This window comes from Bubalus kerabau, chromosome 2 (genome assembly GCF_029407905.1).
Source record: "Bubalus kerabau isolate K-KA32 ecotype Philippines breed swamp buffalo chromosome 2, PCC_UOA_SB_1v2, whole genome shotgun sequence".
Taxonomy (NCBI): Eukaryota; Metazoa; Chordata; class Mammalia; order Artiodactyla; family Bovidae; genus Bubalus; species Bubalus kerabau.
Genome location: NC_073625.1, coordinates 48,447,614 through 48,472,154, shown reverse-complemented (window position 1 = coordinate 48,472,154; position 24,541 = coordinate 48,447,614). Strand labels below are relative to the sequence as shown.

At 44.8% G+C, this 24,541-nt stretch overlaps 2 protein-coding genes and 1 non-coding gene across 3 annotated transcripts in view; 2 read left to right on the top strand and 1 right to left on the bottom strand.

Moving 5' to 3' along the window:
• Positions 1 to 7,489, top strand: part of IFNGR2 (interferon gamma receptor 2) — a 32,155-nt gene extending 24,666 nt beyond the window's left edge. The window contains exons 5-7 of the mRNA XM_055567668.1: positions 1,564 to 1,723; positions 2,438 to 2,595; positions 6,474 to 7,489. Of these exons, the coding sequence (XP_055423643.1) occupies positions 1,564 to 1,723; positions 2,438 to 2,595; positions 6,474 to 6,656 (501 nt within the window). The 3' untranslated portion in view covers positions 6,657 to 7,489. The remainder of the gene's footprint in view (positions 1 to 1,563; positions 1,724 to 2,437; positions 2,596 to 6,473) is intronic.
• Positions 7,490 to 15,777: 8,288 nt separating this feature from the next.
• LOC129645157 (small nucleolar RNA SNORA20) lies at positions 15,778 to 15,900 on the top strand. Its single transcript, XR_008711245.1, has one exon. It is a non-coding gene; the product is annotated as a small nucleolar RNA SNORA20 (small nucleolar RNA).
• Positions 15,901 to 22,061: 6,161 nt separating this feature from the next.
• The window catches only part of TMEM50B (transmembrane protein 50B), a 37,060-nt gene continuing 34,580 nt past the window's right edge, over positions 22,062 to 24,541 (bottom strand). The window contains exon 7 of the mRNA XM_055567667.1: positions 22,062 to 23,527. Coding sequence (XP_055423642.1) covers positions 23,482 to 23,527 — 46 coding nt within the window. The 3' untranslated portion in view covers positions 22,062 to 23,481. The remainder of the gene's footprint in view (positions 23,528 to 24,541) is intronic.

Sequence of the window (24,541 nt, the reverse complement as noted above, 5' to 3'; positions counted from 1 at the left end):
GGGCTCAATCCCAGGTCAGGGAACTAAGATCCCACATACTGAAGGGCAACTAAGCCTGTGTGCCACAAGGAAAGATCCCACGTGCTGCGGCTGAGACCCAACACAGCCAAATAAATAGATAATTTTTTTTTAAGAAAAGCATGTTGTCCTTAAATTTACCTTTTTAAAATAATTATTTCTTACTTAAAAAAAAATTTTGGCTGTGCCACACAGCTTGCAGGAACTTAGTTCCTCGACCATGGATTGAACCCAGGCCATGAGAGTAAAAGCGCAAAGTCCTAAACCACTGGACTGCCACAGAATTCCCTGAAATTGCCTTATGTGGCGTCCTGAGAAAAAATCATTTCTTTTCTGCCCTGGCAGTCATCATCATTAAACAGGAGGGGAGAAAGTTTTGAATCATGTATAATCCTACTGTTCAAATATAGTATGACCATTTGTATTTTTAAAAGTAAGATCATGTCCTATATACTGTTGAATGATCTGCCTTTTTTTTCAGTCAACATATATAATAAGCCACTTTATCTCCACATTCTGAAGCTTGTGTTACCTGCCACCATTTCCAATGGTTGTAGCATATTCTGTGTATGTGTGTGTGTGTGTGTGTGCGCATGTGCTCAGTCATTTCCGACTCTTTGTGACCGCATGGACTGTAGCCTGGCAGGCCCCTCTGTCCATGGGATTTCCCAGGCCAGAATACCAGAGTGGGTTGCCATTTCCTCCTCCAGGGGATCTTCCCGACCCAGGGATCAAACCTGCGTCTCCTGTGTCTCCTGCGTTCCTTATCACCAGCACCACCAGGGAAGCCCGAGTGTTTTCTACTGTATCTCCCAATACGAAAGCAGTCCCTTAGGAGAAATCCCGTATCCCCATAGTGTGTGGTGTCTTTTTCTCATTTCCCCGTAGAATAGTGACAGTTTGTCTGAAATGAGAGAGGGGCCATTGACCGAACACGTGGAGTTGACAAACTGGAGGGAGGTCACGGCAGGGGAGGGAGACAGGGGACAAGACCCTCTAAGGATCTGGGACCCAACTCTTCCCTGATGACATAAACTTCTAAGACCATGTTCACCAGAGCTATAAAGGGAAGTAGCACAGTGAAGCGAAACCCAGAAGCAGATTTGGAACCCAAGGAACAGTATCTCCTAGAATGCCCATTTCCCCTCTGTTCATCGACTGACTTGAAACTGTAGACGAGACTAACCATGAAATATACAATGTTCATTTCAAAGGAGAAAATTTCGTCCTGGAAATTGGGATTTGCTAAATTCCAGCTCCGGACCCTCCATTGCTGCAATGGGGCTTCAGATCTCACAGCCAGAAACACAGCTCTAATGCCATCAGCATGTTTCTCAACACTCCTCCCGTTTTCACACATGAAATTTGTCGGCTGTAAGCGTTATATGTATAAAATTGGTATTCTGTCTCTTTAAAACCAGAATTGCCTTATTCTTTGGTTATTGTGTTCAATGTGAATTTGGGGAAACACTGGAGAAGATGGAAGGCCTTGACCACACCTGTGTGGATAATTTACATGTGAGGTTGTTGATGCTTGTTACGCAGGTGACACGCCCTTTCAGGAGTAACTTCATCATATTGAATGATTTAAAACCCTTAAGAGTATACTGTTTTCAAGTCAAGGCAGAACTGTTTTTGACCAAAGAAAACATCTCTCGACCTGGACATTTAAGCAACATATCTTGCTGCGAAACGGCAGCAGATGGTAACGTATGCTTTCCTAAGTGCTTTCTTTCTGAGCTGGGAACAGAAAACTCCTAAAATAGTGCAATCAGGAATTGCTTTTTCGGTGAAGGGTGGTGATGAGTGTAGGGAGATCCAGAGAGGACGGGCTAAGACGGCAATTCACAGTAGATACAACGAGGCTGTGCTGCAATCTCCAGAACAAGAACTGCCAGACGGGTAACACCTGCTTTGTTTTAGGATTGCCTTTGTTGTTCAGTCACTCAGTCGTGTCCGCTCTTTGCAACCCCATGGACTGCAGCACGCCAGGCTTCCCTGTCCTTCACTATCTCCCAGAGTTTTCTCACACTCATGTCCATTGAGTCAGTGATGCCATCCAACCATCTCATCCTCTGTTTCCCCCTTCTCCTGCCCTCAATCTTTTCCAGCATTAGGGTCTTTTCCAGTGAGTCGGCTCTTCATATCAGGTGGCCAAAATATTGGAGCTTCAGCCTTAGCATCAGTCCTTCCAGTGAATATTCAGGACTGATTTCCTTTGGGATGGACTGGTTTGATCTCCTTGCAGTCCAAGGGACTCTCAAGAGTTCAGTAAAGCATACAGGGTGGGGTGGAAGAGAGGCAGTATCCATTCGTTTTCCCAGGACATCAAGTGTATTTATGCAGTGGTGGATGAGAAATTACCTGATGTTTGTAACATGTGTGGGTCATCTTGTTCGTTTTTTGGTTGTCTCTCTAGCTTCTGTCAAGCTTCAACAAGACTTCCTGGCTGCCGGAACCACCTTTTTGGTGCTGTCGGTGGTGGTAGGGTCCTGTCTCTTCCTGGTTCTGAGATACAGAGGCCTGGTTAAACACTGGTTCCACTCTCCGCCAAGCATTCCATCACAGATAGAGGAGGTATGTACACACCCACAGGAGTGACTTGTCAGTCTTTCTTGCCCCCCAGTAACACCTAAGAGTAGGACAGTGGACAAAACCACAGTCACAGAGATCGGAGTTAAAAGTGGTGCTTGGTTACTTGTACACTCGTCTTCACAGCAGCATTACTCACCACAGCCGAAAGGCAGAAACACCCTGAATGTCTATTGACAGACGAATGGATAAATAAGATGTGGTGGGAATTCCCTGGTGGTCCAGTGGCTGGGACTTGGTACTTTCACTGCCATGGCCCTGGGGTTCAATCCCTGGTCAGGGAACTAAGATTCCTGCAAGCCTCATGATTCATCACTGCCCCCCAAAAAAGATGTGGTATATACATATGAATGGAATGTTAACCTTAAAAAAGAAGGGAGTTCTGAGACATGCTACGATAGGGATGAACCTTGAGGACATTACGATCAGGGAAATAAATGAGTTACAAAATGATAAATACTACATGATTGCACATACTCGAGCACTTAAGAGTACTCACATTCACAGAACCAGAATGTAGAATAGAGGTTGCCTGGGTCTGAAGGGAGGGAGGAAATGGGGAGTTCGTGTTTAACGGGGACAGTTTCAGTTTTACTGTGAAAAAAATGAAAAAAGTTCTAGAGACAGATGGTGCTCATGGTTGCCTAACAAGCTAAATAGACTTCACACCACTGAACTGCACGCTTAAAAAGGGTCAGGACGGTAAATTTTATGTTATGTGTTTGTTGTTGTTCTTTAGTCGCTCAATCGTGTCCGACTATTTGTGACCCCATGGACTGTAGCCCGCCAGACTCCTCTGTCCATGGGATTCTCCAGGCAAGAATACTGGAGAGGGTTGCCATTTCCTCCTCCAGGGCGTGTCTCTTGCATTGGCAGGTGGATTCTTTAAACTGAGCCACAAGGGAAGCCCCTATGTTATATGTACTTTTCCACAATTAAAAAAAAATTTTTTTTTTTAATGGCACGAGGTTGGCCAAAAGATGGCCTAGTCTGGCCCATCCAGGAGATTGGCTGTGGTAGGTCCCACTGGAGACAACACGTCAATCCCAGGGTTTTGGAGACTGCCCCCAGGGAGCCTGGCTGGAGCTCATGAACCAGTGGAGGCTGCAGTCAAGAGCATAAGCTTTGGGTTAGACAGTGTGCATACAGGAGGATCCTAGAGTAAACACACCCAGAGCCATGAGCTCAAAGCCTTGCATGCCTAGCGCACAGGCCATGTTACTTTAAAGAATTTAAGAAAGAAAAGTGGAATGAGTGGGCCTTGTTGTTCAGTTGCTAAGTCACGTCCAACCCTTTGCGGCCCCGTGAACCACAGCACACCAGGCTTCCCTGTCCTTCACCATCTCCCAGAGTTTGCTCAAACTCATGTCCATTGAGTCCGTGATGCCATCCAACCAGCTTATCCTCTTACCCTCAGTCTTTCCCAGCATCAGGGTCTTTTGCAACAAGTTGACTCTTTGCATCAGGTGGTCAAAGTATTGGAGCTTCAGCTTCAGCACCAGTCCTTCCAACTTCCAGTGTATATTCAGGGTTGATTTCCTTTAGGATTGACTGGTTTGATCTCCTTGCTGTCCAGGGGATTCTTAAAAGTTTTATCCAGCACTCCACTTTGAAAGCATCAGTTCTTTGGCGCTCAGCCTTCTTCATAGTCCAGCACGTCTTACAGATAGTCTTGTTTTCCTGCCCAGCCACACCGTAGCCCCTCCCCAAGGCTCAATGAGGCAGCCAGGTCCTCTGAGGACAGAGCCATTGGGACATTCTTGGGATCAGAAGCTAGCTGATAGAAGAATACTTAAAACTGTTTGCCTCTGGAGGTTTATCATTCTTCAGTAAAATCAGAATAAAAGTACTAGAAACAGAATCTCATGTTGTTATATCTCGTCTATAAAGACAAAGTCTAGAAAGAGCTGTAGTCACTTGTTTTCCTTCATATGTCATGAGCTGTTTAAGGGACACAGACATTATGAGAAATACACGTTGAACTCCCTACTGGGACCTGCATACAGATGCTGTAGGATTCTGCTTCTATGAAGACTCTAAGTAGAATAATAGTCAAACTCATAGAAAAGCAGAGAGTAACACAGTGGTTAACAGGGGTGAGGGGAGAGGGGAGTGGGGCGTTGCTTTCAAATGGTAGGAAGTTTCAGTTATGCAAGATGAATAAGTTCTGGTTTCTGCTGTGCAAGATTGTGCTATAATTAGTACTGTGTTGTGCCCTTACAGGGGCTTCCCAGGGAGTTAAGATTCCACCTACTAATGCTGGAGGCACAGGAGACGGGTTCAATCCCTGGGTTGGGAAGATCCCCCGGAGAAGGGAATGGCAACCCACTGCAGTATTCTTGCCTGGGAAATCCCACGAACAGAGGAGCGTGGCAGGCTACAGCCCATGGGGTTGCAAAGTGTTGGACATGACTGAATGACTGAGCAAGCACATGCACGTCAAAATGTGTTAAGAGAGTAGAACTCAAGTTAGGTGTTCTTACCACAAAATTACAATAACGGCAACAACAACAGCAACCGATTTTCCTGGTTCTACTGTCGCAACAGAACAGCTGTCACCTCGGAGCTTTACTCGCATTAATAATCTCCATCTCGGGACTTCCCTGGTGGGCCAGTGGTTAAGACTCTGCACTTCCATTGCAGGGAGCGCAGGTTCAGTGCCTGATCAGGGAACTAAGATCCCACATGCCGTGTGATGAAGCCAAAACACTAAAAAACAAAACCAAAAAAAAACACAAAAAACTCTGTCTCTCAGTAGAACTAGCAGCCGGGCCCCAGTAAGTGAATTTACTGCTACTTGTTTCTTTGGGGCTTGAACCTAAAACACAGAGACTTTCGATTTGCTTTCCTGGGAAAGTGTGAAAAGTCTATATCAAAGGTCACTGAAGTTACATGAGAAAATGACTCATGTTTCACTTGCATTTTTGAGGTTTCGCAAGTGCACGTGACACACTGCTGCTCCTCTGCTCACCAGCCAGCGCTAAGCTGACTGCATTTCAGTATCTTTCAGCATTTCCAAGAGCCACGCGGTTGGTTCTTGGTAACTTGGTTGTGGTGGTCGTCATTGTCCAGTCGCTCATTCATGTCCGACTTCCCTGCGACCCCCATGGACTGTAGCCCGCTGGGCTCCTCTGTCCATGGGATTTCCCAGGCAAGAATACCAGTGTGGGATGCCATGCCCTCCTGCAGGGAATCTTCCTGACCCAGGGATCAAACCTGCATCTCCTGCTTTGGCAGGCAGATTTTTTACCACTGAGCTACCTGGAAAACCCTTGGTAACTTGGTAATTGATGTCTAAGCCCAAAGCAGAGGCAGGAGAGACACAGCACATTAAGGGTGTGGATCAGCATTTCGCATCAAGGACCTGCACTTTCTCATTCGCCCATGGCTGCCCGCTGCAGATCCTCCGCACCCATGTGTGTGTTATATAAAGCAGAAACACCTAGTGGGTGGGGTAGCTGAGAAAAAAATGCCCATGAACTTTCCCTCTTCACCCTTACCTTGTAGGTGACTAGGAGGCTTCATTTCCTCCTTTCCTGAAAAGTTAGAATTCCAGAGGCATTCCAGGTGAATAGCCCACAAGCCCTCATCCAGCCAGTGCAGCAAGTCAGAACTTCATTTCCCGAGTTACACACCTTACACACTTACAGAGTATCCCCTTGGTTGGCCCTTGGATTCGTGTGCAAGCTGTTGAGATGAGGGGTGGGGAGGGGTTTTCAGGATTTTTGAAGCTGTTTCATTGGTGGACAGAAGTAGAAGTTACACCAAAATAATATAGGATTATGCCAACTCAAACTAAAGTCAAAAGGTCTTATATCTGGAACTTACAGACTAATTATGGTGATGGTTTTCAATTTTTCAAGTATTTAAAGGATCCGGCTCAGCCCATCTTAGATGCCCTGGACAAGGACAGCTCGCCAAAGGATGACGCTTGGGACTCCGTGTCGGTCGTGACGTTTCCAGAGAATGAGCAAGAAGGGAGTCCCCAAAGCACTTTGAACCAAAGTGCTGGTCCGAGCCACCAGCCCACGGAAGCAGTTCTCTGAGCCAAGGAAGCTGCGACGTGCCCGTCAGGACTGGATGGAGCCACTTGATCCTTAGTCTCGTCACAAAAAGACCCTGAGGGTGCCTGGGAAGAAGTCAGTTGTGGGAGAGACAAACATTTTTTTTAACTGGTGAAAGTCGTTCAGTCGTGTCCGACTCTGCGACCCCAGGGACCGTATAGTCCATGGAATTCTCCAGGCCAGAATCCTGGAGTGGGTAGCCTTTCCCTTCTCCAGGGGATCTTCCAAACCCAGGGATGGAACCAGGATCTCCTGCATTGCATGCAGATTCTTTACCAGCTGAGCCACGGAGCCTAAATACTTCAAGTTTCTAGACTGATTCTGCATACCAAAAAAAAAAAGTTTTTGCTTAAACACTAAAAAGGCATGTAATCATTTGTTAGCAAACAGGCTGTGACACCCCTGTGATATTTCGGACATTGTTGCCTGGGCTGGGTGGTCAGGAGACGGGGTCCTCTCCTTGGTTCTGGCAAGGCCTCGGGCGCTTTGGGCAGGTCACGGAACCTGTCCCAGCCTCTCCTGTCAAAGGACACTGTGTGTCCTGTAAGTCTCCTGGCTTAAAATGTGATTAATCCCGTAAATAATCTTCTAGTAATTTAAGGGACTTTTTTTTTTTCCAAACTAGAAATAAAAGACTGTTTCACTAACTTTTTATCAGCCTGTGTAGGGACATGCCTGGTGACCCAGTGGCTAAGACTCCACGCTTCAGGTGCTGGAGATGGCGGGTTTGACCCCTGGTCGGGGAACTAAGATCCCACATTGCTGCACAGTGTGGCCAAAAACTGTAAAGAAATGAATAGACATTTGAAAGTCTGTGTGAAGGTTTCCTCTCCACCTTCTTTATTTTAGCCTCTTTTCTGCAAAGTTTCAGCTTTTTGCTATGACGCCCAGCAGACTCACCCAGAGGCCACGCAGCAAGAACTTCTGACTTGTGTCACTGGACTGCTTGAAAAGTTAGGCAGGGGGTTTTGCAGAAGCTGCATCAGCACTGTATTCAAATGTGATGTGTCGCATACATCGAGCAAGGCGTGTAAAGGGAACGAGCTCGTGGCCAACAGTATATCCGCTGGGCTGCTGGTCTTCTCATGGGGCAAGTATTGATGGGCTAAAAATCCATTTATCTGATTCCTGAGGCTTAGGAAATGGATGCGTCGCTTCACGGCTCCCCTCCAATACACATAGAAAGTGATATGTTGCCGTAAGTTCTGCTTCAGAAAGAAGCCCCCACGGGCAGCCTAACCTTGACAATGGGAAGTAGAAATGCTGATGGTAGGTCCTTGAAGTACCTAGGACTGGTTGATGGAACAGCCTGCTGTCTCAGGTGGGCCCTGTACCTCTGGTGAGGAATTGGCCCTTGGGCTGACTTTCTAACCAATCGTGACCCCTGCCATCCTGGGTGACAAGAGAGGAAAGGACACCCACCCACAGCTGCCCCCCACTCACCCACCCCAGAGCAGTCCCCTTATGAGATGTCTATGTTATCAATCAGGTTCACCTTGAGTTGGGACAGGGTTGGAAAAAAGAGTTGTCATTCAGTTGCTCAATCGTGTCCAACTCTGCGACCCCATGGACTGTAGCACACCAGGCTTCCCTGTCCATCACCAACTCCCGGAGTTAGTAGAGGGCAGTTGTAAAGACCACCCTCAAACCATTTAGGAAATTGAGGATTTGAGCGCTTCCTCTGCTGGGCCATACGATGCAGCTGGTTGAGGTGGGGAGGATGTGGGTACAGCAGGAAGAAAACCGGCCAAGAGTGAGTCCAGCAGGAAGGGGGACAAATACGCTGTTAGGAATAAGCTCTCTGTGCCACCCTCCGTAAAAGGAGGTGCCAGCTGGTCAGGGGCAGGCAGGCTGGTCATGGGGACCAGATTCTGATGCGGCTGCGCTGGATTCAGGGCAGAGACAGTCCAATGTCCTGGGGCAGACTGGGTGGGGTTCAGGCCCGGAAAGGCCCTTCTTAGTTGAAGGTGGAAGCTTCAGCGAGTGAGAGTTCAAGTGCAGGGCCGGCGCTCTGACCAGGTGCCTCTCAGGGGCCAGGCTCATGTAGGGGAGGGGCTACACTGGGTTCCAACTGGGTTCACCGAGGGCCTCTCGGGGCCTCCCCGTCCTTCCTCAGTAAGCGTGGGGCTGGCCTGTTATGCAGAAGAAGAGGACAGAAATTATTTAAGACACTCCTTCCCCAGTAGCTCAGACAGTAAAGAATTTGCGTGCAGTGCAGGAGACCCGGGGTTCGATCCCTGGGTCGGGAAGATCCCCTGGAGAATGGCATGGCAACCCACTCCAGTATTCTTGCCGGGAGAATCCCATGGACAGAGGAGCCTAATGGACTACAGTCCATTGGGTCACAAAGGGTCAGACGCAACTGAACACGCATGCATGCACGTCCATAGTGAAAGTGAAAGTGCACGTTGCTCAGTTGTGTCAGACTCTGCGTGCGACCCTGTGGACTATACAGTCTGTGGAATTCTCCAGGCCAGAATACTGGAGTGGGTAGCCTTTCTCTTCTCCAGGGGATCTTCCCAACCCAAGTAGTGAACCCAGGTCTCCCACATGGCAGGCAGATTCTTTACCAGCTGCGCCACCAGGCAAGCCAATAAGTAAACTGTTACTGAGACCCAGTGACGCTCATTCAATTTATGTATAGCCTATGGCTGCTTTTGTGCTGCAAGGTGGAACTGAATCATTGCAAGAGCTTCTTTTCCTGCGAAGCCTAAAATAGTCAGCACCTGAACCCTTACAGAAAGAGTCTGATGACCTCTGATCTGTACAATGAAGTGTACGTTGTGTAGGAGAAAACAGACTTACTCCTATTATTTAGGTTAATACAGTTACAGAAGGTCCCTACAAGACCCCACCCCATTTGATGCTGAGACTGTTTAATTCAAGGGTCATATATTACATGGGAGGAGGGGTATTTGATGCTTGCCTGTATTCTATAAAGTACATTATGGAATATGTACTAGGAAAGGCTGGAGGTCATTTAGATGTAGGCAAATCAATGGAGAAACATAGGCCCTAGATCAATGCTAGGTCACCCAGAGATGATGGGAGAGTTGGATCAAGGCCACTGCTAACTCATACATGACTGCTATGTGCATTAGATAAAGACCCTGTCCTTCAAGACCCTTTGTTTTGTGCCGCGTTTTAAGTAAACATAGGATGTTCTGGGCCTTCATTGTGAATAGCGCCCCCTGGGGGTCCCACAGTGCTCAGCATGCAGATTGCAGACAGGGTTGGGGGGTAGGGGGATGTGGTGGGGGGGTGGAGGGGTGAGGGGTGGGGTACACCTCGGGGCCATGGGAGAGGAAGCAGCCCCTCTTGCTCTGGATGGTACCAAGGCCAGAAGGATGAGGAGCTGATGGACATGAGGGTGCAGAGGGGAGAACCCCAGGTGGGATGTGGGGGTGACGGACGGGCAGAGAAGGGAGACTTTGTCCACACCCATAGGTCACCCGCTGATGTTCGTTCACTCACTGCAAAAACCACAGCTGCCCTCTCACTCAGAAACTGCCAATGTGGAGAACAGCTCGGGTCCTAGCCTGTGCTCGGGGCGTCTGCCTTTGTTGACTTCTATTTCGTTCACCATCATTTATCTCAGTTCATAGGGTGTTTAAAGGTCTGCATAGCCACTAAGTTACACTGCTTTCGGCTACCGGAAAACAACTGTGTATCCCCAAGGGGCTCCAAGGCTCTCCAGAATAAAGGTGTTTTATGCCAGAAGCCTGTGTTTTAGGCTAGAACCTCCTAAACCATCCCTACTGTTTGGTGACAGTGCGAATCCACACAGGCATCTTCCCGTGAAGCAGTCAGGCCTCCGGCTCCTCGGTGTGCCCACAGGCCCTCTGAAGAAGCTACAGCCCTCTGATGGGAACACGGTGGAAATCACCTCGCCCTCCTTGCTTCCAGTCTCTGGTGACTGAGGATGGCCAGCTGCATCAGGAGGGCGCCGACCCACAGGTCCAGGAGGATACCTGGGGCAGCACCCAACCGGTGGAGGGAGCTGGTCGGTGCTGCTCACAGGCGCTCTAGGAAGACTGAGAAGGATGCTGCCCAAAATCTCACCCTGCTAACAGAATACAGGCAGGAGGGGCTTCTCTGGGCCCTCCCCCATTTATTAAAAAAAGGGGGTGAGGTAGACCCCCAGGGTTTCTTTACGAAGATATATCTAGTTGAAACCTAAATGCCCACTGACAGAGGAATGGATAAAGAAGATGTGGTATGTATATATATACACACACACAGTGGAATATTCAGTTCAGTCGCTCAGTCCTATCCAACTCTCTGAGACCCCATGGACTGTAACATGCCAGGCCTACCTGTCCATCACCAACTCCCAGAGTTTACTCAAATTCATGTCCATTGAGTCAGTGATGCCATCCAACCATCTCATCCTCTGTTGTCCCCTTCTCCTCCTGCCTTCAATCTTTCCCAGCATCAGGGTCTTTTCCAGTCAGTCAGTTCTTCTCATCAGGTGGCCACAATATTGGAGTTTCAGCTTCAGCATCAGTCCTTCCAATGAATATTCAGGACTGATTTCCTTTAGGATGGACTGGTTGGGTCTCCTTGCAGTCCAAGGGACTCTCAGGAGTCTTCTCCAACACCACAGGTGAGCATCAGTGCTTTGGTGCTCAGCTTTCTTTATAGTCCAACTCCCACATCCATACATGACTACTGGAAAAACCATAGCTTTGACTAGATGGACCTTTCTGGGCAAAATAGTCTCTGCTTTTTAATATGCTGTCTAGGTTGGTCATAGCTTTTCTTCCAAGGAGCAAATGTCTTTTAATTTCATGGCTGCAGTCATCATCTGCAGTGATTTTGGAGCCCCCCAAAATACAGCATCTCACTGTTCCCATTGTTTCCCCATCTATTTGCCATGAAGTGATGGGACTGGATGCTATGATCTTAGTTTTCTGAATGTTGAGTTTTAAGCCAACTTTTTCACTCTCCTCTTTCACTTTCATCAAGAGGCTCTTTAGTTCTCCGCTTTCTGCCATAAGGGTGGTGTCATCTGCATATCTTGATATTTTTCTTGGCAATCTTGATTACAGCTTTTGCTTCATCCAGCTGGCATTTCATGTGATGTACTCTGAATATAAGTTAAATAAGCATTGTTTAATAAGCAGTTAAGCAATATGCAGCTTTGACATACTCCTTTCTGTTTGGAACCAGTCTGTTTTTCCATGTCCAGTTCTAAGTATTGCTTCTTGACCTGCATACAGATTTCTCAGGAGGCAGGTCAGGTGGTCTGGTATTCCTATCTCTTTCAGAATTTTCTACAGTTTGTTGTGATCCACACAGTCAAAGGCTTTTGGCATAGTCAGTAAAGCAGAAATAGATGTTTTTCTGGAACTCTCTTACTTTTTCGATGATCCAGCGGATGTTGGCAATTTGATCTCTGGTTCCTCTGCCTTTTCTAAAGCCAGCTTGAACATCTGGAAATTCATGGTTCATGTACTGTTGAAGCCTGGCTTGAAGAATTTTGAGCATTAGTTTGCTAGTGTGTGAGATGAGTGCAATTGTGCAGTAGTTTGGATTTTTTTTGGCATTGCCTTTCTTTGGGATTGGAATGAAAACTGACCTTTTCCAGTCCTGTGGCCACTGCGGAGTTTTCCAACTTTGCTGGCATATTGAATGCAGCACTTTCACAGCACCATCCTTTAGGATCTGAAATAGCTCAATTGGAAATCCATCACCTCCACTAACTTTGTAGTTTGACTTCATATTCCAGGATGTCTGGCTGTATGTGAATGACCACATCATCATTAAGACCTTTTTTGTATAGTTCTTCTGTGTATTCTTGCCACCTCTTCTTATTATCTTCTGCCTCTGTTAGGTCCATACCATTTCTATCCTTTATCGAGCCCATCTTTGCATGAAATGTTCCCTTGGTATCTCTAATTTTCTTGAAGCGATCTCTAGTCTTTCCCATTCTGTTGTTTTCCTCTATTTCTTTGCACTGCTCACTTAAGAAGACTTTTTTATGTCTCCTTGCTATTCTCTGGAACTCTGCATTCCTATGGATAGATCTTTCCTTTTCTCCTTTGCCTTTCACTTCTCTTCTCAGCTATTTGTTAAGGCCTCTTCAGAGAACCATTTTGCCTTTTTGCATTTCTTTTTCTTGGGGATGATTTTGATCACTGCCTCCTGTACAGTGTTATGAACCTCCACCCATAGTTCTTCAGGCACTCTATCAGATCTAATCCCTGAATCTATTTGTCATTTCTACTGTGTAATCATAAGGGATTTGATTTAGGTCATACCTGAACAGTCTAGTGGTTTTCCCTACTTACTTCAATTTAAATCTGAATTTGGCAATAAGGAGTTCATGATCTGAGCCACAGTTAGCTTCTGGTCTTGTTTTTGCTGACTGTATAGAGCTTCTCCTTCTTTGGTTGCAAAAAATATCAATCTGATTTTGGTATTGACCATCTGGTGATGATGATGTGTGGAGTCTTTTCTTGTGTTGTTGGAAGAGGGTGTTTGCTATGATCAGTGTGTTCTCCTGGAAAAACTGTTAGCCTTTGCCCTGCTTCGTTTTGTACTCCAAGGCCAAATTTGCCTGTTACTCCAGGTATCTCTTGACTTCCTACTTTTGCATTCCAGTCCCCTGTGATGAAAAGGACATTTTGGGGGGGTGTTAGTTCTAGAAGGTCTTGTAGGTCTTCATAGAACTGTTCAATTTCAGCTTCTTCAGCTTTACTGGTTGGGGCATAGACTTGGATTACTATGATATTGAATGGTTTGCCTTGGAAATGAACACAGATCATTCTGTAGATTTTGAGATTGCATGCAAGTACTGCATTTCTGACTCTTTTGTTGACTATGATGGCTACTCCATTTCTTCTAAGGGGTTCTTGCCCAGTGGAATATTACTCAGCTGTTAAAAGGAATGAAATAAGGCCATTTGCAGCAACATGGATTGATCTAGAGAGTCTCATATTGAGTGAAGTTAAGTCAGGGAGAGAGAAATGTAATATAACATCCTTTATATGTGGAATCTAAAAAGAAATGATACAAATGAATTTACTTAAGAAACAGAAAGAGACTCACAGAAAACGAACTCATGGTTACCAGGGGGATAAGGGATAGTTAAAGACTTTGGGAAGGTTATGTACACACTGCTATATTTAAAATGGACAACCAACAAGGATCTATTATATAGCACATGGAACTCTGCTCAATCTTATGTGCCAGGCTGGATGGGAGGGTGGTCTGGGGGAGAATGGATACATGCATATGTATGATGCAGTCCCTTCACTGTTCACAACATTGTCAATCAGCTACACCCCAATACAAAATGTTTTTGGTGTTTAAAAAAATATAAAACATAATCAGTTGCAAAATATATTAACTAGTGAAATTAATATAATCAATTAATGTAATTATATTACACTTTAATTAATTAGTGGTGTGAATTAATAATTCATAATGAACATGAATTAGACTGCTTCTCTGGTGGCTCAGATGGTAAAGAATCTGCCTGCAATGCTGGAGATCTGGGTTCACTCCCTGGGTTGGAAAGATCCCCTGGAGGAGGGCATGGCAACCCACTCCAGGATTCTTGCCTGGAGAGTCCCCATGTACAGAAGAGCCTGGTGGGCTACAGTCCATGGGGTTGCAAAGAGCTGGACACAACTGAGCAACTAAGCACAGACACACACATAAATTAGGCTTACTTCATTTTTGCATTCAGGTGAGTAGAACTATTTGATTTCATATCCCTGAGGATAATAAGTGTCCTGTTTGTAGTTGACAGCAAGAGAGAAAACCTAGGACCTCCAAGAGCTGATGAGCCCAGATAGGACTCTGAGTCCTCACCAACAGGCAAGTAAAAGGCCCAGCGTAAAATTTAATTCATCAATTAAATTGACATGCTTCTTGACTGACTTCTTTCTGAAGTGTTGCTGTGAACCTCAGTATGACTGTGTGTAACTCTGGGTGCCCAAGCCCTTCTCAAGTGGCCAGCCCCATGCTACAAGTGAAAGACGAACACAGCACCAATAGTCTCAGCCATGGGTGCCTCGGTACAGACTGTGCAGTGCTCAACCCCAGCGGTGCATGTATATACACAGAATACAAAGTATTTGGTTCCTTTGAGACTTAGAATTTCTTCTTGAAAAACTGTCAAAATTAATGGTGAGTTTCCATGCTAACTTGCAAAATCAGATTTAAAACATATTACACACCCAAAAGCCATTAGTAGACTTTAGACAGTAATGTGAATTCCTTCTTTTTACTCTTATGTTTTCCAGCCATTTTCTAGAGAATATTCCTTTTTATAATGAAATAATATCAGGAATTTTTTATAAAATGAAACCTCAGTGCTCTGGCGCAAGAGACACCAGGATGGTAGAGACTGAAAACAGGCAGATTTCAGGGTGAGGTTAAATCCTCTCTCCCTGCTGCACCTGAGTTTTTCTTCAACCAGACAAGAACCACTTATAAAGATTGTAACTTGTTAGACACAAATTATTTATCTCCTCCACGTATCACAGGGTCACTTTAGTTCAAGTCTACACAATGCTGTTAGTAAAAAGTACAGTGAATTTGTTCTATTTGACTTAATCAGTCTCCCTTCGCACAAAGTACTTTTAAAATTATAAAGGAGAAAAATAGCTTCTTTACGGTAGAGATACCTGGTGGACCCCACCTTGAGCAGGCAAGCAAAGTTAAAAACACCAGGACAGGGACAGATGTATGCTTGCTTTGATGTCATGAAAATGTAACATCTATGTTATTCCTGCCAAAACTGCATAACCTGAATTTAATCACAACGGAACATCAGACAAACCAAAATTGAGGGGCATTCTACACAACAGTTGGTCTGCATTCTTCAAAAATACCTAGTCATGGACTTCCCTGGTGGTCCAGTGGTTAAGAATGCTGCAGGGAACACAGGTTCAGTCCCTGGTTTGGGAAGATCCCACATGCCTGGGGGCAGCTCAGCTGATGTACCACACCTACTGAAGCCCGCAAGCCCTTGCTTCACAACAAGAGAACCCACAGCAATGAGAAGTCCGGGCACCGCAAATAGAGAGTAGCCCCTGCTTGCAGCAACTAGAGAAAGACCTAGCACAGCCAAAAATAGTGAATAAATAATTTTACAAAATAATAGCCATTATAGTCTTTCAGTGATACGAGCAGTTATACACATGGGATAAAATAATACCGGGCCATTGTAAATGGAGGTGATCACCATTTCATCTCCATGGTCTAGACATTGCAAAAAACAAAACCCAAAAACCCAGTCATGAATGACAAAGGCTGAAGTTGTCCCAAGTTAATAGCCACTAAAGAGGGCTTCCCTGTGGCTCAGCTGGTAAAGAATCCGACCTGATTCTTTATCAATGCGGGAGACCTGATCCCTGGTTTGGGAAGATCCCCTGGAAAAGGAAATGGCGACCCACTCCAGTATTCTTGCCTGGAGAGTCCCCATGGACAGAGGAGCCTGGCGGGCTATGGGGTCGCCATGGGGACCCCAGTCCATGGGGTCGCAAAGAGTTGGACATGACTGAGCAACGAAGCACAGCACAGCAAAAGGGGGCTTCCCTGGTGGCTCATGGTAACGAATCCGCCTGCATATGCGGTAGACACGGATTCAATCCCTGATCTGGGAGGACCCTACATGCCGTGGAACAACTAAGCCCAAGCGCCACAGCTACTGAGCTGGTATTCTAGAGGCCGTGCTCCACAATGAGAAGCCACCGAAATAAGAAGCCGGTGCACTGCAACTAGAGAGTGGCCCCTGCTCTCCGCAACTGGAGAAAACCCGCGCAGCAACGAAGACCTAGCACGGCCAAAAGTAAATAAATAAAATTATTTTTTAAAAAAGAGCCACTAAAGGGCCATGACAACTAAATGCAATGCGCGATCACAGACTGGATTCTGGACTGGAAAAAAACCTTATTTTTCTTTACTATAAAGCATACGAGTGGGGCACTTGACAAAATTCAAATGAAGTGCTTAGTGCTCTATCAATGGTAACTTCCTGATTTTGGTATTGTAGAACAGTTGTGATTTGCAGAAATACACGGAAGTATTCAGGAGTAAAGAGGCATCTTGTATGCAGCATACTGTCAAATGTCTCAGAAAAAAAAAGACTAAAGCGATTGTGGTAAAATGTTACCATCTGGGGAAGCTAGAATTCTGTGAGTTATTTTTGCAACTTTCCTGTAAGTCTGAAGCTATTTCAAAATAAGTCAGTCAATCTCTACACTTCTAACTTTCCTAACAGAAGTAAATCCACTTTGCCTCACACCGAATCCCTCTTGTCACCTGGATAGGATGCTCGCATGTCAAAGATTTGCTGATCTCTGCACTGGCATAATCCACAGGGTTCCAGAAGGCTTGCCTTGCTACTCTTACTTGTAGAAATTTAAAATATCCTGTTTTCCGCAGCTTAACAATTGAAGAGGGGGCTTCCATGGTGGGACAGAGGTTAAGGATCTTTCTGGCAATGCAGGAGACACAGCTTCGATCCCTGGACCAGGGATCCCACATGCCACAGGGCAACTAACTACTGAGCCCGCACTCTAGAGCCCAGGAACTGCAACTACAGAACCCACATGCAGGAACGACGGAAGGCCTCGCACCCTAGAGCCTGTGCTCGCCAACCAACAAAGCCACAATAAAAACCCCATTCACGGCAATTAGACAGTACCGCCTGCTCTCTGCAGGCAGCAACCAAGACCCAGTGCAGCCCATATGTGTGTGTGTGTGTGTGTGTGTGTGTGTGTGTGTGTGTATATATATATATGAATTGGAGAGGCATATACTATCATCTAAAACCCTATATAAAATGACTTAACCTGTGTTAAATCTACTACGAGAGAAAGAGAAAAAAAAACCACTGGCAGGCTCAAAAAAACAAACAACGTCTCCAGATTCTTTTTTTTTCTGACTTTAAATTATATATCTTTTTAAATTTTTTATTTATTTTTAAATTTTAATTGGAGGCTAATTACAATATTGTAGTGGTTTTTGCCATACATTAACATGAATCAGCCACGGGTGTACATGTGTCCCCCATCCTGAACCCTCCTCCCACCTCCCTCCCCATCCCATCCCTCAGGGTCATCCCAGTGCACCAGCCCTGAGCACCGTTTCATGCATCAAACCTGGACTGGTGATCTATTTCACATACAGTAATGTACATGTTTCAGTGTTATTCTCTCAAATCATTCCACCCACACCTTCTCCCACAGAATCCAACAGTCTGTTCTTTACATCTGTGTCTCATTTGCTGTCTTAAGATGGCACGCCACCTTGTGACCAAAGGCTAAAAAGCCATCAAATGACAAAGGAAAAATGCCTTCAGGCAGAGCCACCAGGGAAAGAAGGACCCAGCTTTATTGATCATTTACTGTTTCCAGGCACCACGAGGCATTTCCTTCTGTTAATTCTCAAACAGCGTGGGGCTCACACAGCTAGTAAGTGGCAGTGGCAGAATTAGGGAAAAGTAAAGCAATCTAAACCCCGTCCATCGATCACGGCCTTGTGGTGAAGGGGCTTGCTTAACTCAGTGAAGCTCAGAGCCACGCCGTGCAGGGCCACCCAAGACATGGGATACATGTATATGTACATCTGAGTCCCTTCACTGTTCACCTAAAACTATAACAACATCGTTAATCAGCTATACCCCAATGCAAAATGTTTTTGGTGTTAATAAACATAAAAAAAAAAAAGGTGGGTCATAGTGGAGAGTAATGACAAAACATGGTCCACTGGAGGATGGAATGCCAAACCACTCCAGTATTCTTATCCAGAGAACCCCATGGACAGTGTGAAAAGGCAAAAAGATAAAGATGAGCCGCTCAGGTCAGAAGATGTCCAATATGCTACTGGGGAAGTGCGTACTCAGTCACTCAGTCGTGTCCAACTCTTTGGGACCCCATAGACCGATGCTTATGCTGAAGCTCCAATACTTTGGCCACTTGATGCAAAGAACTGACTCATTTGAAAAGACCCTGATGCTGGGAAAGATTGAAGGTGGGAGGAGAAGGGGACAACAGAGGATGAGATGGTTGGATGGCATCACTGACTCAACAGACATGAGTCTGAGTAAACTCTGGGAGTTGGTGATGGACAGGGAGGCCTGGCATGCTGCAGTCCATGGAGTTGCAGAGCTGGACGCCACTGAGCAACTGAACTGAACTGAGACTGTGGCCTGCCAGGCTACCCTGTCCATGTGACTATCCAGTAAGAATACAGAGTGGGTTGCTATTTGCTTCTCCAGGGGATCTTCCTGACCCAAGGATCGAACCTGAGTCTCCTGCATTGGCAGGCAGATTCTTTACCACTAAGCTACCAGGGCAGCCCATAGAATTGATAGTTCATTCCTAAAAAATACAGGACACATTTTATAAAAAGCTCTAAGAAAAGAACTTTACAGGAAAAAAAAATTTTTACCCTAGTTCAACCAAAGGTCTTCCAAGTTTCTTTGACCACTGTACATCTTTTCCTAAAGAAATGCCAGGGTTCTAGGGCAGTTCAGAAATGCTGGCTGAGGAGAGGACTTCGCACTCAGGAACAAAGGGCCTGAGCCGTGACTCCGATCTGTGGGCAAGTCCCTTCACCTCTCCAATAAAAGTTCCTACCTCCAATTGAGGGTGAAATGAGACCATACACAAGGCATAGAAGGGTCTCCATACATGCTAGCAGGGGAAAAAATGCCTGAGTTAGAAGCTTCCTTAAAGGGGTAAGGTATAGTGTTGTTTTGCGCTCAAGGCTGTGCATCAACTACATTAAACAAGGTGTTTTTAAGTAGAAACACACATGAAGCAAGGTTATGTATTGATGGCTGAGGAAAATGTTGTGGCCGAAAGCTCACCTAACCCAGCATTTCCGTCAGGAGCAAAGATTCAGAATTCACTAATTTGGTCTTGGGGAGGCTTTACAGATTCTACAGCAAAGGAGAACTGACTGGGGCTTCCCTGATGGCTCAGTGGTAAAGAACCTGCCTGCCAATGCAGGAGACATGGCTTTGATCCCTGATCGGGGAAGATCCCACATGCCACAGGGCAACAAAGCTCCAGTGCCACAACTGTTGAGCCTGTCTCTAGAGCCTGGGAGCCACAGCTACTGAATCCACGTGCCTAGAGCCCCTGCTCTGCAATGAGAAGCCCACACACTGCAACCAGAGAGGAGCCCTCGCTTGCTGCAACTAGAAAAAGCCTGCACAGCAACCAAGACCCAGCACAGCCAAAAGTAAGTAAATAAAAATTATTTTTAAAGCAAGAGAATTGACTGGATTTGGAAAGCTTGAAAGCTTAAAGCATGGGGGAAGGAAAAAGAAGAGGTGGAGAAATATTTTGGGTTTGGTCCAAATGAAATTGAGGGCAGGGGAAGAACAGAAAAGTTCACTGTCTTTAGGTATGAAAGAACCAGGATGGATTTATAGTTCATTTTAAATAAAATGCAACCATAATAAAGGCTATTTATAGGAAAATGGGGGTGGACTGTGAAAACAAAGATGGCATCACCATTTCCTTAAAAAAGAACTGTTCTGGGATTAAATGAGCATGTTCTGATTTTCCTCAGTAATTTTTCAGAAAAGCATTCAACCTATCCATCATGTTAGGCTACTCCTTTGTTTTCAAAGAAATAAGAAAAACAATCAACAAAGGGACTAAAATATTAATTTCTGCTTCAATCCTCCCAGTTTGAATAGATGATACAGTGAAGACAGTGCTCTGAAATAAGAGCACAGGCTGTTAAAACCAAATGTGACTGTTAGAGAGGGATAAAATTACCATCAGATGTTTCTCCCTCAGGATTTATTAGGGTGTTATTTGAGATGAAACTGTCTAACAGTAGCCCCTCATTTTTATAAACTTTAAACAAAATCAAAAGGAGTGTGTGGTGATAGAGTACAGGAAAAAAAAAAAGGGATAAATCTATAAGGTTGGCAGAGATTTGATGTTTGATATGAGCCAATTAAATACAAAACAGAGCAATGAAATTGCTTTAAAAAAAAAAGCAAAAAAAAAAAAAACGGGGGAGGGGGTCAGAGTTAACATTATGTTTGAAAACCCTCCCATCATGGAAAACTGCAGCGAACCTGAGTTCAATGCATCTACGTCAAACACTTAAAAAAAAAAAAAAAAAAAAGGACTTCCCTGTAGCTCAAATGGTAAAGAATCTGCCTGCAATGCAGGAGACCAAGGTTCAATCCCTGGGTCGGGAAGATCCTCTGAAGAAAGGAATGGCTACCCACTACAGTACTCTTGCCTGGAGAACCCTATAGATAGAGAAGTCTGGCGGGCTATAGCCCATAGGGTCGCAAAGAGTCAGACACGACTGAGTGACTAACACACATGTCAAACACCCTGGGGTTTCTTGCACAAGCAGCAAATGCTATAAGGCACTGATCTTCCAGTCTGCAATCTCTGCTACCTCATTACATTGATACACGTCAAAAATTTATATAATGGAAAGACGCAGCATCTACAGCAACAACACAAAGTATACAACGAGGACTCAAAAACAGTGTAATTAACAACATATAATGCTCTGCTAATGTTGGTCCTACACAAAACACCAAAAGACACTTGGATTCAATAGCCACTGAACCTGTGTTAACAGGGCGATTTTAAGGGAATCACATGTACCTTTAAAGGTTTACAAAGGAGTCTATTCTGACAGTGTCTGATAGGAGTGGATACTAACATTATCTTTTTTTTTTTTTTAATGAGGAAACAAACAGGGACATCAAGTGATTTGCTCCCAATTAAAAAACAAATTCATGACAGAGTCAAAAATAGAAAAAGCAGCCACTATTTCAGTCAGCCTTCCCTTCATTAGCCTTCACACTGCTGCTGCTACTGCTGCTAAGTCGCTTCAGTCGTGTCTGACTCCACGAGGCTCCCCCATCCCTGGGATTCTCCAGGCAAGAACACTGGAGTGGGTTGCCATTTCCTTTTCCAATGCATGAAAGTGAAAAGGGAAAGTGAAGTCGCTCAGTTGTGTCCGACCCTCCGCGACCCCATGGACTGCAGCCCACCAGGCTCCTCCGTCCATGGGATTTTCCAGGCAAGAGTACTGGAGTGGGGTGCCATTGCCTTCTCCGAGCCTTCACACTAGCACCTCACAAATCTGAGAAGAATATATTTCTCCCGGGAGTTCACTGCCGGTCCAGTGGTTGGGACTCCCCACCTTTCACTGCTGAGGGCCCAGGTTTGAGCCCTGGCCAGGGAGCTAGAATCTCACAAGCTGAGCAGTTGTGTCCCCTGCGCCCAACAGGGAATCTATATATATATATATATATATAGATTTTGTAAAGGGAAGTCACTTCTTTGACCAGGTCCACTGGGAATGACTGAAACCTGAGCAGCAAGCCAAATTGTAGAGTTTGTTTTCTCCAACAGATTTAACAATATTACAATGTGTGAGAAGTAATATTTATTGCAACAAGTTACAAGGGAGCGGAAACATTAATTAGTCTTACAGTTTATTGGAAGCGAGACAGTATTTTTGAAGGAAAAAACAACAAAGAGAAAGTGATTAAACAAGATGATATCAGACAAAGGCACAGCATTCCACAACTGCTTCATACTCTGTGCGCGGTAAAACCTCAGAGAGGAGAGATGTTAAGCAAAACACGGCTTATGTTAGAAGCTGCATATAATATCACTAATATTATTCTGTCTTACAACAAAAGGCTCTAGAAAAGTCCCTCTGGAGGAAAAAAGTGCAACAACTACAAAAAACCTGTTGAAAAGTGCAACAAAAAAAACAAAGGAAAGCCAAAGTAGAAATAAAGACCCAGCTCTCCCTTTGAAATCTCTCAGGGGAATACACACAGTGCAAATACAGTATTTCACACTCAGCAAAAGAAGCTTTTGACTGGAGTAAGAACTTTCAGGTTAAAGATGTATTTTGCAGGGAGAGATCACCTAAAGTTTTGAGAGCTAAAGCAAAGACAGACTTGCAGTCAAGTCACTGAGTGGATGAAATGCCTAATTTTTCACTAGGTCATGATGATCCCCTTTGGGAAGAGTGCTTTTATCCTGAATCTAATTATTCCACTTTTTGTTATATGGTTCATGCTTTTAAACTGCAATTGTCTTCAAACTTGCTTGATATAGAATTTGGTAACATCAGATAATAGTAGGCTGTCAAAAGACAACCGTTTAAGCTGCTTTTGTTAAGAAGCATGTTGCTGAGCTGCCTAACAGTCTTTTTACATCAGCCATGTAAAACTGAGCTTATGTGATCATGTATTACCCTTTCTCAAATAAAGTCTTATTAGAGGAATTGTTTTTTAGAACAGATTTTCAAACTAGTCCTTCGGGCATTTTTAAAAATCTTCATATAAAAGTCCACTTTTTTTATACATAAGAACAAACATTTTTCCTTTAAAAAAAATCTCATTTTTAAGCCAAAATAAATTACAACTTGCTAAAATACCCTTTTTAATGGCTCAGTGCTTATTTCAGATATGTGGAGCTGTATTTTTTGCACATCTTTGAAAATCAGGCAAAGTAGTTAATGCTACAATGACCATGATGATACAACCCTGGCTCAGGGAACAGATTAAGCTTTAAGTCTTCAAGAATAAAAAAACTGACACTCCTCATCTCATCTATATAGTCTTATACTATGTACATATTAACAATCTAATTCAATGAAAAAAAAAGGACAGAAATTTCATAAAACTATTTAAAAACTCAGGGCATAAAAGTGTAAAGAGACAAAACATTTAATGTACAATCTATTCCATTTGGCAATGTGTAAACTATACTGAGATAAAAACTTATCTACAGATAGAATATAACAAAAGGAAAACGTGATTTGAGAAGTGATCTCAGGTCCACAGCTCTTCAGTTCTTCCAAATTTGTAGATCAGAGTGCTGGAAAGATATCAAAATAAATCGTGAGGTAAAATCACATAGAAACACAATAGAGAATTCATTTTCTAAATATGCTTTGATGGGTACCTCACTGATCCTTTCTATCAGCTTCTAAAAGTAAAGACTGTGGTGCTGTTGGTCTGAATTTACTTGTTTATAAAGCAGTCTGTGGGCCTCATGGCTGAGTTTAATATCTTCTTAAAGCCTGAAGTTACTGGATAGGACACCGGTAAGGAAAGAGCACATTTCTCATCGTGGCCAGCAATAAGGTCACTCACATCTCTAGGGTTCTACAATATCTGAGCTACAAAAACTGAAGCATCCTAAAACAGACCATGACGCAATTCTTCATTCATTTACAGATAGTTACTGTACAGAGTGCTGGCTGGGCATGAGGCACCTGGCTAAGCACTGGGAATGGGACTGTGAGCCAAAACTAGACAAATGTACTCACCAGTGGGAGAAAACCAAATCCCAACTCAGTGATACACATGGGACTAAGAGAGAGAAATACAAGGATCGGACCTAGTTAGAGGTCAAGGTTTTCCTAAGGAAGTGATGACTGAACTGAGATCTAAAAGAAAGGAAGTGTGGGACTTCCCTGGTGGTCCAGTGGTTAAGAATCCACCTGGCAATGCAGCGACATGGGTTCGATCCCCAGTTTGGGAAGATCCCATATGCCACGGGGCATCTAAGCTTATGCGCCACAACTACTGAGCCCACGCACCTAGAGCTCGCACCCCGCAACAGAAGCGGCCACCGCAGTGTAAGAAGTCCCCACTCTCCACAACTAGAGAAAAGCTGCCCACAGCCCTGAAGACCCGGGGGGAGGCAGGGAGGAGAGGAGGAAGGAAGGGAGGAAGAGAGAGAGGGAAGGAAGAAAGAATTACCTCAGCAAGGCATGAGGGGAAGAAGGAAAGGGCAGAAAGATAGGACACTCTGGGACCAGGAGTTTGAGCTCTGGGTACACTGGCTGTGTTAGATTTGAAACATCAGCCACTCAGGAAGGGATAA